Below are 15,221 nucleotides of genomic sequence, written 5' to 3'. Positions count from 1 at the left end.
TTCAGCTTGGTGACTGAAACTGCTACATTAACGTCTCAGTATATGAGAATCTGTGAATGGTGAGGCAGCCAATGGGTTTGTGTTGAGCCTTATTTACCTGGCCTTCAGACAGGGCACTGGGTCCCACTCCTGTGGAGTGAGGTGGAAACAGGAGGTGGAGGATGTGCAGGTCTCTCAGGTGGGCATGGGTGCGACCAGCTGAGGGTTCATAAAATGCTTCATCACAATGATTATTTTTCCATGGAAAAAAATGAAGGTAAATAAATGACTACCTGAAAGAACGGAATGGAGCTGTGAGGAGAGGAAAGCTGGGGGTGAGGGAAAGGCTGTGCCCCAGAGGGCGGTGGGCGTGGAACGGGCTGCCCAGGGCAGTGGGCATGGATGGCCCTGAGTGCTGGAGCTCAGGGAGCATTGGGACATCGCTCTGAGACACGGGGCTGGGTTTGGGTGCTGCTGTGTGGAGCCGGGGTCGGACTCGATTAGCCTTGTGGGTCCCTTCTGATTCGGGATATTCCATGATTCAATGACACTACTAAGGAGGCTGCAAGAATCCATCCATCCACTGCATTTATAAAGACAAAACTTTGACACGGGCTGCACTGCTTTCCCCGAAGGTGTGTGAGGCAAACGCACTTAATAACCCCCTCCTCGTTCTGAACCATCGTTACAGGCTCCGAGCGGGCAGAAGAACCCTCCCGCCCATTCCCCCTCAGGGCAGCCCCGAGGCCCGGCCCGCACCGCGGCGCCCCCGGGCGGGGAGCGGAGAGGCGGGAGCCGAGCGGGAAGCGCTGCCCCCCGCCTCTGCCGGGCGGAGCGGGTCGGGCCGGGGCGGGGCCGGCTCGGGGGCGGGCGGGCGGCGCCGGTCGCTGTCCTGGGTGTTGAATCCGCTGCGGCTGCCGCTCTCCGGAGCCGGGGAGGCAAAGGGAGAGCGGGAGGCATGGAGTGAGGGCTGGCGGCGGCGGGCGGGGAGCGGGACGGCCGCCTGCGATGGGCCAGGCATGATGGGGGCGCTCGGCTCTGTCCTCGCGCTGCTGCTGCCACCGCTGCTGCAGGTCCTCGCCGCCGCCCCGCGCGGACTGCCGCTGTCCTCCGCCGGAGCCGCCGCCGAGGCGCGGATCGGTGAGTGGGGCGCGGGGCGGGCGGGGAGCGGGGCCGCGCCGTCCCTTGGTTCCCCGCGCCGCTGCCCGGCGGCATCATCCCGCCCCGGAGGCAGCCCGGCAGGCCCCCGGCGGCCGCGCCCGCACGGCGCTCCGCTGCTCGCTGAGGTGCCGCGTCCTGCCGCCCCTCCCGCTCGTCTCCGGCCCTCGCGCCGCTCCCTCCCAGGCCGCCCCGGAGCCGGAGCCGGAGCCGGCCCCGAGCCCCACTGCTGGGACGCGGTGGGAGCTGCCCCGAGGCTCTGCGAGGAGCCGGGCTGACCGAGGCACCTCTCGCCCTGACATCTCGCCCCGAGGCCACTGAAGTTGAGGGGCCGCAGTGGGCACACAGTCACTACAAAACGCTTTCAGCCTCTGCGTATTTAACGCTCGTCCCAGATTAGTGGTTTCAGCCCTCGTGTTTGGAAACCACAGGAGATCCCTAGGCCACAGCCCACAGGTGCAGCACAGCACCTGCAGCTTGTTCCCCCGGAGATGGGGACCACCTGGCTGAGGCTATGAGAGGTGCCTGAAGGTCCCCATCCTGTTCTGCCAAGGCCATTAAGCAACCTCCTCCCGTGAAGACCATCACAGTTTGAGCCCTTCCTCTTTTAGAGGATACCTTCTGGGACAGATGCCTCGTGGAAACCTCCCCATAGACACACAGGGGCCCCAGAATAAGCTCAGTGCCATTAGGGTCAATGCTGTTCTTCTGTGCAGCCTTCTCATTGCACAGAGCTACCATAGCTGCTCTTCTGAGCTGTCTCCAATGGCACGCAGGCAGCTCTCACTTCACTTTGCCGTATCTTTCTGAAACTCACCTTACACCAAGAAGGTCATAACTTGTTTTTGTCCCAGTTAAACAGCTACCTAGGGCCGCTGTGGAGATCAGAGAGTGAAAGCTAAGCTGTCTGTCTCTAAGAAATCTTTTTTTGTTTTTCCTTTAGACAAAAAACAAAATGACTTTCAGTAACAAAGGAAGCCTCTTAAAAAAGTATCCTTTCATATGCTCTGTTTATTAAGGAGACGTTAAAGTCAGTTGACCTTTTTTATTTTAATGAGTCTTTAGTCAAGTGTCAGTGACAATGAACAATTGCTGGATCTAGTGAAGGTAGCAATGCAAGGTTTAGAGGAGACACATTTTGGGATGGATCTACCCCTCCCCTCTCTCTCCTGGTTGCTATAGATATAGACTGTTTCTCCCAATCTTCTGTGGTGAAAGCTTGCATAGATACTGAAAGTAAGAGCTGTAATTTGTGTGTTTGATAAGAATGCCGTGGGTTATGTGCCGTGCTTTCAAACAAGCCAGATTTTGATTCTCTTTAAACATAAACTGCAAATCAATCTGGGTCATGAAATATTTTTCAGCATGTTTTAGCTACAAAACAATGTTTGTGTGCTTGTCACTTCCCTGTAGCTTCCCTGAGCTTCTGCCTCTTCAAGGCCTGCCAGCCCGTGAGGGCTGTGCTTGTGTGGCAGGGAATGGGACAGAGCAGGCTTCATGTGCAAGGGGAACTGGTTGTCCAGGAGGTATGGTTCTGAGATACTGCAGTAACACTGAAACAAATGGAATCTTTCTACTTCTGCTGGGTTAGAGAAATAACAGATACCCCAGAGATCTGTTTTGAAAGAAGGGGAAGGATTTATTGTGGTTGACAAGATGCAGGAGAATGTCTGTATTGTTGAAACTGAAACAGGTTTAGCTGCCCCTTCTTTCATAATTCCTTGATTTTTTTTCTTTTTCTTTTCTTTTTCTTTTTTACTGACCAGTATTACAAACCTTGAGATCAAACTATTTATTACAGTAGATATCATGCAATTTTAGACTACAGTTTTTTAGGCAGAAATAGAAGATGGAAATACAATACTACAAGATATCTGAGTCTGAGGATTATTTGTGGTTATAAGTGGAAGATACCCATTTGGCTTCTTGTGCACAGTCCCATTTTCTTTAACTGAAGATTAAACACAGATGCATTATATTACCTCTATAATACATGCTGGGAAATGCCTTAAAAGCCATGCAATTATATAAATGGTTTTTTATTAATTTGTTTCTATTAAGTGTTTCAGAAGGTTGTCCTAAAAGCTGGACCTCTGAAGGTAGAACATTATGATGTTTTTTAGGATGTTTTCATCAAATTTCATACTTTTTGCCTTTTTTCCCTCAACTTTTGTCTCTGTTTTCCAATCTACTAGGCATATTGAAATGGTGACCTATTTATTTTGTCATATACTTAACAAACTTGTTTAAGGAATTGGAAATTTTAAAGTTGCAATTGAGTAAAGTAATGGATCGTTGGATTTGTTCTTCTGTCTATATAATTTATGAGGCTTTGTAGGTTATTCCTGTGGGAAGGTGTTTTTGTAAGATAGTATTATCAGTGAGAGCACATATTGTCTTCTGCTTCTAAGAAAAAAACAGTCTGAGTACACTGTTAGTGTTCATAGCGTCACCATAAAATCACAGAACCACCAAGATTGGAAAAGACCTCCAAGATCTTCCAATTCATTGGCCTTTGATGAAATGGTGGGGCTGGGCATTTAATATTGCAAATTAATCTTTATTTATTTAAAAGACATTGTCTACTTGAGAATATGGAATTTTTAAAAATGTTTTACAAAGTAATCACCAGTAAACAATACATCCTGATATACTGGATAGAGGAGTTGGACTCAATGGTCTTTGTGGGTCCTTTCTAGCTCAGGGTATCCTATGATTCTCTGTTTGCTAAATTAATCAGATTTTGGTTATTCTGCTCCTGTAATGGTGGTGGTTCAGATGCTTTTTCCAATAAGTGATTTTCTTATTAGCAAACAATCATGCTGAGGAAGCAGTTAAACTCAATATGTCTTCCAAAAAACATTAAGCACTTACTTCAATAAAAATTGTGTCTCCACCAATTAAAAAATTTCCTGCAGTTGTTTAGCCTTCTAAATAGATGCTTCTATTTTATTTCAGTATTTGGTTTTCTTATTAGATGTGCTATGTGAGGTAGAGAACAAAACAAAATGTGAACATTGCTTATCACATTATTTTATTCATCCTAAAATAACAATACTTTAGAGCAGAAGTCATTCTGATATGGCATTGGTAAAGAGAATCAGAGTGAGCATGCTGCAGTGCCTTCACATTGACCTCTAATGTGTAAAATGATGCTTATCACCTTCAGTGACTACAGTAGAACTTGGCAATTTAAACTGATGCTTTGTGCTGCTCATAATCTCGTGGGTTTCTTTTTTTTCTAGTCTGCATTTTCTTCTTAAATGGGTACATTAACATGCAGTGGAAATTTCTGGAAACAGTTCCATGCGCTGTGTAAGAAGTTCCTTCAAAGTTGTATTACAGTCATCAAATGCAAAATTTCTGCAAGCTGAATGCTTGTGGGTCTAGTTTTTAATTGACTAAAAGACACGTTGGTCAAATAATAGTTTATAAACATGCAAATTCTTCTGAACACATAGCTGTGTTCAGAAAGACACAAAGACTTTTAAATAACGTTGCATGTACGTTGCAGACTTTCACAACATATAGTGCATGTGTTTGACAGCTGAAAAAAACCTCATTTTGGCATGGGCTAGGAATTTCATGGGATTAAAGCGGAACAGAAGCACGAGATTAGAGGAGCACGGATTTCATTTACAGTAGGTGGAAACAATTTCTTCAGTGTGAATTCTTAAATTAGAAGAGGATGAAATGAATAGCAGGGCAGATGAAAAGAATACAAAATCTTTGGCTTGTCAGCCAGTGCTTCAAATACAATGCAAAGGATGTTGTGAAAGAGACCTTTAGGAGCAGCACAAAAGTGGATCTTAGTTTAGTTCTTGTTGGGTGGATGTTACCATAACAAAATTAATGCAGCTACTGCTCTCAGCCATTGCTGTGAAGTGCCTTGGACAGCCGTGACTGAGTCTGGGCTGGAATGTTGCTTCCTGCAGTAACATGGAGCTGAGCTGAGGCTCATTGAGGTCAATGTCAACCTTCCCATTGACTTCAGCAGCATTCGGATCAGAATTGTGGTTGAGGCTTGCAGCAGACTGGCTGAGAAAGCAGGGGAATTGCAGTGTTGCCATCTGTTCAGTAGATAACAATTGTATGACTTTCCAGTTACATTCATTTGGAACTCCTGTTAGGCACTGAGATATTTGGATATCACATTGATTTGATATAATTATTAGAGATTCTCTGTGGTTTATGATATAATGGTAGCAAACACATCAACACAATCATGCAAATAAGACAGTGCTGTGTACTCGTAATGTGAAGGATTCAATGTAGGAAGACATATGCTTCCTTTTGTCAAAGGTATTCGCTTGTTTTCTAGAATAGCATTCTTGAAATGTTTCTAAGTAAGCAGTTATGTCAGAAAGCAATAATTATGTATCACTTGATATCAAGGCATGTGTGTCTGTTAGTTCCATGGAAATAAATGTCACATCATGTACTCATGGTTTTGGCATCATGTCACGGCTGTTCTATGCTATCCTTTTCAACTTGAAATAGATTATCTATATCTTCTTTTATTTATCTTCTAACTTGGCTTTGTTGACAATTTCAAATACATGAGAAGTGAATTATTTATTTTATTGGTAAGAAGAAGTCATTGTGGGGTATTCTGAAGATTGTTCATAGGGTGGGATTCTCAGGGAGAACCTTTATCTGGTTAACTGGTTGAGACAAAACCAAAATCAAGGTAGGCTTTGGACAAGGTTCTTTGCTTCACACTTGAGCACAGCCCAACATTTTCTGTTTTGCATGGTGAAATAAAAGAGAATATTTCTGTTTATTTATTTATTTATTTTTGTATGAAGAAATAGTACTAGTCCCAAAGGCTTCATCATATTCTACCAACATCATCATGTCATCGGTCAGTCTCTTGAAGGGAAATAATTTTACTCCTAGTTGTAAGATCCTAGAATACTCAAGCAGTCCTGCTAAAATAGCAAAGAGTATTTAATATTGACATACTAATGATAAATAAGCAGTTACCTGTGAACTTTGTTGTCGTGAACAACAGTGTTTTTCAACGTGAGTGTGGAGAGACTGCAGTTAGTGAGAGAAGGGAAACTGCAGTCTCTGAAGGCAATGGGGCCCAGAGATAGGGGGAAGTAGAGGTCCCCTGCACTGGTCAGGATTATGTTGGCTGGAAAGAGAGCATAGAAATATAAGATCACATTTAGGTGATTACCATTGGATGTATGTATCCACATCCATAAGAATTCCTTCCTGTGGAAGCCCAGAAGCAGTAAATATTCCAGCTTTCCCAGAATGATTGTATTTTGGACTCATACCACTTACAATGTGGGCTAAAATTTAGATAAATCTCTTTTATTCTTGCAAGTTATTCTTGCAAGATCAGTATATATAAGGTCTTTCTAGAATCCATGTTAGTGTTTACAGGCAGATTTAGGATAGCATTCAATAAAGTCTGAAGGAAAAATCAGTCTGGTCTTCATGATAAAGGTGGCAGAGGAGGGTAAGTATCCAAGAGGGAAAGTCGATTGCTGGTCTCTGCTGCAGTCAGGATGCTGAGCTGGACATGTCTTTGGTCAGGTGCAGCATGGCCATTACTGATAAAGTTAGGAAGTAAGTAATATCGTTGCTAGTGAAATAGTTTTATATTTGCAGATGAAAAGTAAGTAGGTGAAGATGCAGAAGAAGTAATGAACAGTGTATTTGCAATCAATCAGAGGAGATGCAAAGGGGTAGAGGCATGTTGGGAATGTGGATGTTTAGAAATAGAGGTGAGAAATGATATGTAGAGTAAAATTATTGGAATTGGAGGTCACGAGTGGAGTCTGTTCTGTATAATCTATAAATAACTGATGATTGGATGAGGTTACTAATTCTCGTAGAAGACAGTCAAATGCAGCAGCAAAATAGAGCTGCTCAATGGACATGATGGGGGCGTGGGAAAATGAGGCAAGGTGACAGGAAGGAAAAGTAGAAGTATCAATTCATTCATTTAGATCAATGAATAGCCACAGGGGAGTCAGGGAATGTGTGTAGACTATGAGAAAGTGATTTGGGGATAGAACAAAAGGATGTACATCTCCTAATGTGAGGGCTGGGATTCATCTAAGTGTAATTATTTGAGCTAATCACTCTAGGCACCTTTTAACCTAGTTCTAGTTTATAAATTTCAATTCATCCTACCCAAATGTACAGCCCTAACATGGATCAGGTAAAGATCTCCCAGAATGCAGCTATTTTGTTCCACTTACTGTTGTGCTGTGTAAGTTTCCCAGGCTAGGGTGATCACCTGGCTATAAACATCTATATGGTCAGCATTGCATCGTAGCAATTCCAATACCAGATGCTCAGGTTAAACCTGGAGAGAGGTAAGCACACCTGGAGGATGATTTACCTGTCTGTCTTACTACACAAAGGAGAAATAATGAAGTAGTTTGAACTAAAGGTGGTCTGATGTTCACCTGCTATCTTTCTTCAGAACCATAGGCATGTCTTTGAAATGTCTTACCAGTTAGCTGCTTAGGAAGGTCCTGTGATGGGCAGGTTAGGGACTGAAACAAGTGATGTAGCTGATGGATATCAGTAGTCATAGGAAATAAATTTCATCGAGGCAGTCACCTTGGGTAACTACAGAAAGAAATGGGCAGACTGGAGTGAGCAAGTGAAGGGGAAAAAAAGCAGGTAAATAAGCAGGTAAGATTCTGGATAAATGGTAGGAGTAGAGTCTGGTGTTGGGATTGCTGAAGGAAAGGACCCTGAGAGAGTTCCTTCTTTTGGACAGCCAAGAGAAAGCATGCAGGGCATGGAGGTTAACGTGTCTGTAGGATTACTGAGTTTTCTTGTGCAAGTTTTAGGGCTTTACTTTGAGGGAGGGTGAGAGGGCTCTATTTTTATCTCAACAATTTCACGGTGTCAATACACTACAGCCTCCCCAGTAACCGTATGCCATTCAGAACTGCTGTGCTCATGAAAAACTTTGTGAACTTTTCTCTATAAAGATTAGTGAGGCTTAGTGTTGTAGAATGTATTTCTTTTGACAAGGAATTTTTGAGAAGTAAAGTAGCTTAGGAAAGAACGACATCTTCATGTTTTTTTCTGTAGTTTCTTTCAGTGAAACACACTTGACAAATGCTAAACAGTTTGCTGATGTACAGTCTCTCTTACTGCGTACATATTATACTTCAAACTAATAGCTTGATAAGAAAAGCTATCTTAAGGTGTAAAAATCAGTAACTAGAAGTTATATGGAAATATATATGGAAGTACAGCTGGTTGTAGTGGGTGTAAGGTCTTTTCTTTCAATTCTATCTTAACAGCATGCAATGATGATTACATAAGCTTCAAATCATAGCCAACGAGCACAAGGTAAAGCAGAGACGTATGGCCTCCTAAAATGTGATGTACTTCTAGATGCCCTCATAGAAAACAGTGCAAGTGAGGCTGAAAACACATTATGTAATGAATGTACAAACTTCAACTAAAGGCAGAAACATTCTGATTCATGCAAAAAAACGTTTCTACCCTCCTCCCCATTCATCTTTGATCTCTCATGCTTTAACCTCAAGAAAATCTAAAAATTAACTTCCAAAAATCAATCTTGGATGCTGAAAAACAGATGCTTTGGATTTTTTGGCACATGAAAATATTCGGCTCTCACTGTTCTGTAGCAGATAATTATCTGTCTGTCTCTTGCTGTCCTACAAGGGCTAAAGATGTTCTTCCTTATTAATATTCTGCTCTGCACCAGAAGGGCTATATTTTCCCTAAAACTTTCTTAGCTGTTTAATGCAATTCAGTTAAACTCAGAGCAGTTGGTTCTGAGAATTTGTTACTTTACTTGGAAGGTAAAGGTCTCGTCCTTAGGCCCAGTGAAGAATTCTGTGTTAAGAAGCTATCTGTGTTTTTTTCAGCTGTTTTCCAGCTGCAGGTTTGCAATACAGAATATTTGGCAGTAAAAGCAATTTATGGTAATTGCTTGATCTTGCTTTTGCATGGGGCTTTGCTTTTGCTGGAACAAAAAAGGATCCAGATCACAGTCTTGCTCACAAGTGATATCATTGCTGATATTAGAACTGGTATCCCTGAAACAGACACAGGGAGTTGGCCTGGAGATTGAATTATTTTATGCTGATATTACCACTGACTTCTCCACAGTGTGACATTTGGACTCGTGGTGTCCTCACAAAAGATGGTCTCTTATTAACCTCTGACAGCAAGTATTTCTAAGTTAGACTTGAGGTTCTATTTACTCTTCAGATCTGATTTAAAGATGTGGCATCAAATATTATAAACTTTAATCAAAGGAGATAAAACAAAGAATGTGGATGTTAATTCTATTTTTAAAGCGTATATACCTTATGGTGTATATTTCTTTTGCAGAATGATTTGTTATAATATTAATTTAGATTTTGAAATACTTTATATACTTCCAGCTTTATTTGATATCTGATATGAGAGATGTTAGGCTACCAAACATCAAATATCTATTATTCATATTACTCCTTGTCTTGATTTAGCATAGTTCACTATCCCAGTATGGAGTTAGTGCAATGCCTTACTTACACTGGGAAATTATTATACTGAACTTTGTCTTCTCAGCTAAGGAATGTTTCTTATTTTCGTGGTATCTCTGTATGAAATATAACATCTCCTTCCATTTGTTGGAGAAGACTGCAGTCACCAGTGAGTATCCCACTTCTTACTTATGTCCTGAAAGAGGACAAAAAGGAGGGAAGAGGGGAAGATGGGAATTATATGTCTCACACATGTATGGAAATAGCCAAATATTAATAATGACAAGATACCAAAGCAAACATCAAGCATTTATGTGTTTGAACAGCTCTTGGAATTAGTGACACAGCTGACAGAGAGAAATCCCCCAAAATTCTTCAGTACAGAATTTTCCTTTTAGATTTTTGATTTGGTGTCATCTATTCAAAGGAAACGCCAGGCTTGATTTTTATTTCTTTTTACCATTAAAATGTTGAGTCAGATTCTGAACTTTTGTCTTTCTGTATCAACTGAAATTGCAAAGATTTTAACATCCTCTTGCTAGCACTACCTATGTGGAGGTTTATTTTGGTTAACTAGGTCAGCCCATAGTTACGGTTTACCAACGTGCTTATATGCAGGGAATGATTTCCAAGGAAAAATTACAGCAATAAAGATAAATAAAATAAATTCAAAATAAATGCACCAATAATAAAAACAAGTTTTGAAGAGAAAAAAAAAACAAGTTTTGAAGAGAAAACAGAGATATCTGATCTGTGCTACCTGTTAATTTCCATCTTCAGAGCGATGGAAAAATAAACAAAAAAGGTCTTCTTAGGGAGCAATCACTTACACTCTTAGGCAGGACAAAATGTGTAATGCTGTAATCATTTCCAAAGCAGAATGGGAAGGCTGTTCTAGTACTGAGCATGTTTGGTTTTATGCCACCCAGCAAGACAAAGATCTGCACTTGAGGCCTTTTTTTTTCCCTGTCCATTTGCTTTTGTTTCTCTGAGTAACACCTGCTCTAAAGAGTTGATAATCTGAAAGTAAATAACTGAGAAGGGAGGAGGAAATGGGCACAGCACACAGGCTTGAGAATAAACAGCTGTTGAATAGCTGACATTTTAGAAAGCAAAGCACACAGCTTTAACAAAGGATACGATCCCTTTTGAATGAAAGATCTGATCACACTTGGTTGTTAATTTTTCCTAATTAAATAATTACTGAAGAGAAATTTAGAACAGCATCATCTTTTGGTTGTGGAATTACTTTTGTAGTGCAGCAGAGATGGAGGAGCCCTGAAATGGCCGGCTGCCCAGAGGCGGGCTGGCTGTGCAGGTCGTTATGAGGAGCACAGTTGTGCTGCCTTCTTTGAACTTGCAGTTTTGGGAAGTTTTTGACATGCAGTCCTAGTTTTATATACAGATAGAGAAACTGAATTACTATTAAAGTAGTGATACATGTAAACAGGGAGTGGGCCTCACCTAAGCCTCTGCGTGGGGCTGCCAGAATCTGAATCTGGGTGTATGTTTGGCTACCTGATACTCCTTTAACAGGGGAGCCTTCTTTTCATTATGTTTCTTTTTAGCTATCCTTCTTAGCTATCCTATATTAGAACCATACCAGCTTGCCTTCAGATGAAAGTCCATCGCTGCACACGAGGACTCTGCTTCCAACAGAGTGTAACCTTCACTCCTCCACAAAGAGCTTCACCTGTTTCTCTGAAGTTGTTTTGTGTGTGGTGTAAAAGAGGTCAGTTGTAGCTTCAGTGCTTTCTGATATTGCCGGTTTTAGTCCAGAGTTCCTGGATTTAGGATGATTTAATATATAAGATGTTTGAATGGAGCTTGCCTACAGCTGATCTTATAGAACATGATTAGCTCTATTTAAGACAGAGTATTAGCAAACACATTTTTGAACATTTTCTTTCTGGTCAATTTTCCATTGTCTCTTTAACGGTGTGGAAGATGGCATTCCCTCAGGAGCTTCCACATTTTCTCATGACTTGACAAAGATGCTCCACTGAACTCTATTCAATTGAGAGATTTCTTCTTGCCAAAGGATGGAGTTGGTGTGTTGGTGGTGTATCATCTGGCCTCTCCAAGCCTGCAGAATGGGGATTGTGGGTTATCTTATTAGGGATTGCCACCCTCTGGAAAACACAGTCTGTAGTTTGCCAGTCACACCTAAGTCACTCCTTAACATTAAACAATGTCTGTGTATAAATGGATAGAAAGCAAGTTCTGCATGATGCAGAGCTTGGGAAAAGAACTATTACAGAAGGAGGTGCAGAAAAATATCATGTAGCATTTCTATACCTGTAATTCTACTTCAGTCAGATCAATATAATTAACATAATTACCAAATGCTTCGTGCAATTTCCCAGACAGACACCTGATATATATATATATATCATATATATATACATATATTTGGTCACCTTTCATCCTCCAAAACCAGTCCTGACTTGAGGTGAAGAATCTCCCTACTGTGGTTTTTGTGGAGTGAAGGCTCATTCAAAACTGGGATTTTTCCACCTTCCAGTCCCTCCGGCTCCTGGCAGCTGTGCTAACAGAACTCTGTTTGACCAGCTTCACCATTGCCACATAACCTTTGGAAAGTCCTTCCTAGTTTGTAAAAGTAAACCATGTACACTCAGCAAATATGAATCTTCCTGAATACACATTAGATAAAATACATAACTTTCTTATAAATACTCAGAAATTAATTATGCAAATATGTATTAGTGAAAACAGTGAATGTTCACAGAGACCAGCAATAAAGAGCAAGAGAGTGTTAGGAATGAACAGCCTTTAAACGTGGCAAGCTGGAAGTTAGCATAGTGTAATAATCTCTGTCCTGCTGGAGTCAGCACACATCCCTTTCCCACTCCTCAAAAATAAACAGTCAAAACAGTCACTAAACTGGCAGCTCTATTGCAAAGAGATTAATTTCATTATGTACTTTCCCAACACTAGTTCATTCCATCGTATTTTACGTGATATTTATTCATAACCTATTTTTAGTACCATTTCATTTGTGAATAATGCATCAGGTGTTACAATGATAGTTTTTTTTCACACCATAAGTCACTAGAGAACTGTTTCTGAAATAGTTTGTTACCTAAAAGCTGTGATTAAGTCTCTCTGATTGCCTGTGCAATTCCTAGGCATATGCTTAACTATAGGTAGGTGCTGCTGTCACTTAGGAAATGGAACTGCTCATCCCTTTTGCTTTCACCACAGATGAGAGCAGTTTCCACTATACCTTGAATTATTATAGAATCATGTCTTTTCTTCCTTTGGTAATTGAGAACTTTAATAACATCAACATTTAGCACACTAGAAGAATTTGCCATAAAAAAAAAAAAAAAACTTCATAATTCTGCCACCTGTGTACTTTTTTTTTAGGGTTACTTAAAGAATTTGTGATATTTTCAAATAGGATAATTAGAGCAGGGTTTTAGAATTGAAGATAAGAATTCTTCAAATTACTTTGAAACTGCTATTTGGAATCCCTTCCACAGTAACAATGCTTTGTATGTCATTTAATATTTTTTAAATTGACATTGCACACCACTTTACCATGAGTTAGAAGCTTTGGTTTTCATTCTCCTCTGATGAGTAGGTACCTGGTGACATCTGGGAAGGGCTGTAAAAACCTTCATTTGAGAAGATGCAAATTAACTGAGCATTTCTCTGAAAGAGGATTGCTGCCAAAAGCCTACTGACTGATGCTTTACAACTGCATGAAAACAGGAATGGTTTGTTTCTGCTTTTCCAAAGGTGATCCCTAGAATGCACACTGCCAGCTCTGCCTCCAAATAATGACTTTGACTGTGGACCTTAAAGATTAGCGAGAGAACACCAGGTGTCATGTAGTTACAGAGCAAATAAATATAAAATCCTATGATAATCTCCAGATGAATGAATTTTGTATTCGCTCTGCAGTTTCTCAGTTCATATATTATCTATGTGTAGTTATTCTCCATATGTGAGAAGTTGGAAATAGCTTTTTGTTCTGCACCTCATCTCTGGAGGTGCAAAGTTAAATCTGCAAATATATCCTTTTGCAAATGTAGGCTTTTTTTTTTATGAAGATGGTATGTTGCTATACAATTAAAAATGATTAGGAGTTTTCCCTTCGAGGCAATTGAGAATTCTATCCACTGAAGAGCAACCACTGTGTGGCTATGGGGGAGAAAAGTAGGACAGCCCTCAGCAAGTGAGAATTCAATATGGAAATAGCTAAAAACTTCAGTCACCTTTTCCACTGCATTCTTACCTGTGCTGAATATAAACTTGATTCTTCTGAGGAGTTGTCCTGTGCTTTTAACTTGACCTAAAACTCTCTTAAGCTGGCGATTGGAAGTAAACTGCTTCTTAGGAGGATGATCCTCTAACAACAGCTAAGTGATATTGTTTAGATTTGATAAAAAGCATCAGTGTCCTTATCAACTGAGTCTTTTCCAAATTTCACAGTAAGAATTTTGTCCACATCAAATATGGTATTGGTGGAATGAATTATCAAAAAATAGCTAAATGATGCAAAGAGTATAAGGACCATTTCAGATAACACTTGTTTTTAAAAATCATACCTACAATGAAATTTTAACATTCAATTATCTGAGGTTTCAGGATGTTCTTAGAGTGAACATTTCTGTGCCTACGCTAAAGGACACATCTCTGTTGGTGGATCAGCTCTGCAGGCTGGGTGAGGCCGGGTGGCTCTGAGGTTGTCTTACAGTGGTGGCTGCAAGTAGGGCATACCGGTGTAAGCATGAGGGTGTACTGCCCCATTCTTACCCTCTCTCCTTTTGTGATCTCTTAATGATAATTATCAGAGACCATTTTGGGTTTCATCTGACATGGCACTTTGTATACTTTGCTCCTGAGAAACTTTGGACTGCACTGAACTTAGCATGAATATTGCCCTGCAACATGCCTACGTTCCCATATGGACCAATAGGTATGAGGGACTCAGTTCTGGGGATATTTTGACTTGGGACATAACAATCCTGAAGCAGACAAACATTCTAGATGCAGATATACACGGACTCTCATCAAAGCAAAAGCATTTAGTCACAGAAACTGCGAATCAAAAATGATGTTGATATTTGCTCATTCGATCCTGAAACTCTGATGTTTTATAAGAAATAAAAGTTGATTTTTTACTAGGAACATTTAATACAGTGCTAAGTATTTCTTGTCAGTGTGGGCAGAAAATTCACTGCGTTAAAGTGCTCCTCCTGCTTTCCCACAGCTATGGAAAGTATATTCATTGGCAGTGGAAAAAACCCACTGCCTTGTATTATGCGTTGGATTCAAGTACACGTGAGGAAGTGTGAATGGAACGATACAACATTAAGACAGAAGACACATTTCACATATTGAGCTGGAGCTTCCTACTCACCTGAGCAATCCCACCACTCCAGCCTCCTAAATGATGCTGAAGGCAGAAGTTTAAGACTCTGTAGCAGTTCTGTATGTTGACATGTAAAAGCATTGAAATGACTTTATGGAGGCTTTTGAATAAGAAGAATGTAAGTAGAATTTGTGTACACCCTTCAGCTGGTTTATTTGCTCTTAGCATTAGAAAGTAACAGGACAAGGAATGATGTT

The 15,221-nt window shown here is 41.0% G+C and overlaps 1 protein-coding gene across 2 annotated transcripts in view; it reads left to right on the top strand.

Annotated features, from left to right (window-relative positions):
- The first annotated feature begins 851 nt into the window (after positions 1-851).
- PTPRN2 (protein tyrosine phosphatase, receptor type N2) overlaps positions 852-15,221 on the top strand; it is a 622,865-nt gene continuing 608,495 nt past the window's right edge. For both annotated transcript variants that reach the window (XM_025148316.3, XM_025148315.3), the window contains exon 1: positions 852-1,119. In XM_025148316.3, the coding sequence (XP_025004084.2) occupies positions 999-1,119 (121 nt within the window). In that variant the 5' untranslated portion in view covers positions 852-998. The remainder of the gene's footprint in view (positions 1,120-15,221) is intronic.

Source organism: Gallus gallus, chromosome 2 (genome assembly GCF_016699485.2).
Source record: "Gallus gallus isolate bGalGal1 chromosome 2, bGalGal1.mat.broiler.GRCg7b, whole genome shotgun sequence".
In the NCBI taxonomy this organism is placed as follows: Eukaryota; Metazoa; Chordata; class Aves; order Galliformes; family Phasianidae; genus Gallus; species Gallus gallus.
The sequence above is the reverse complement of the archived record's forward strand: the minus strand, read 5'-3'. Positions and strand labels throughout refer to the sequence as shown.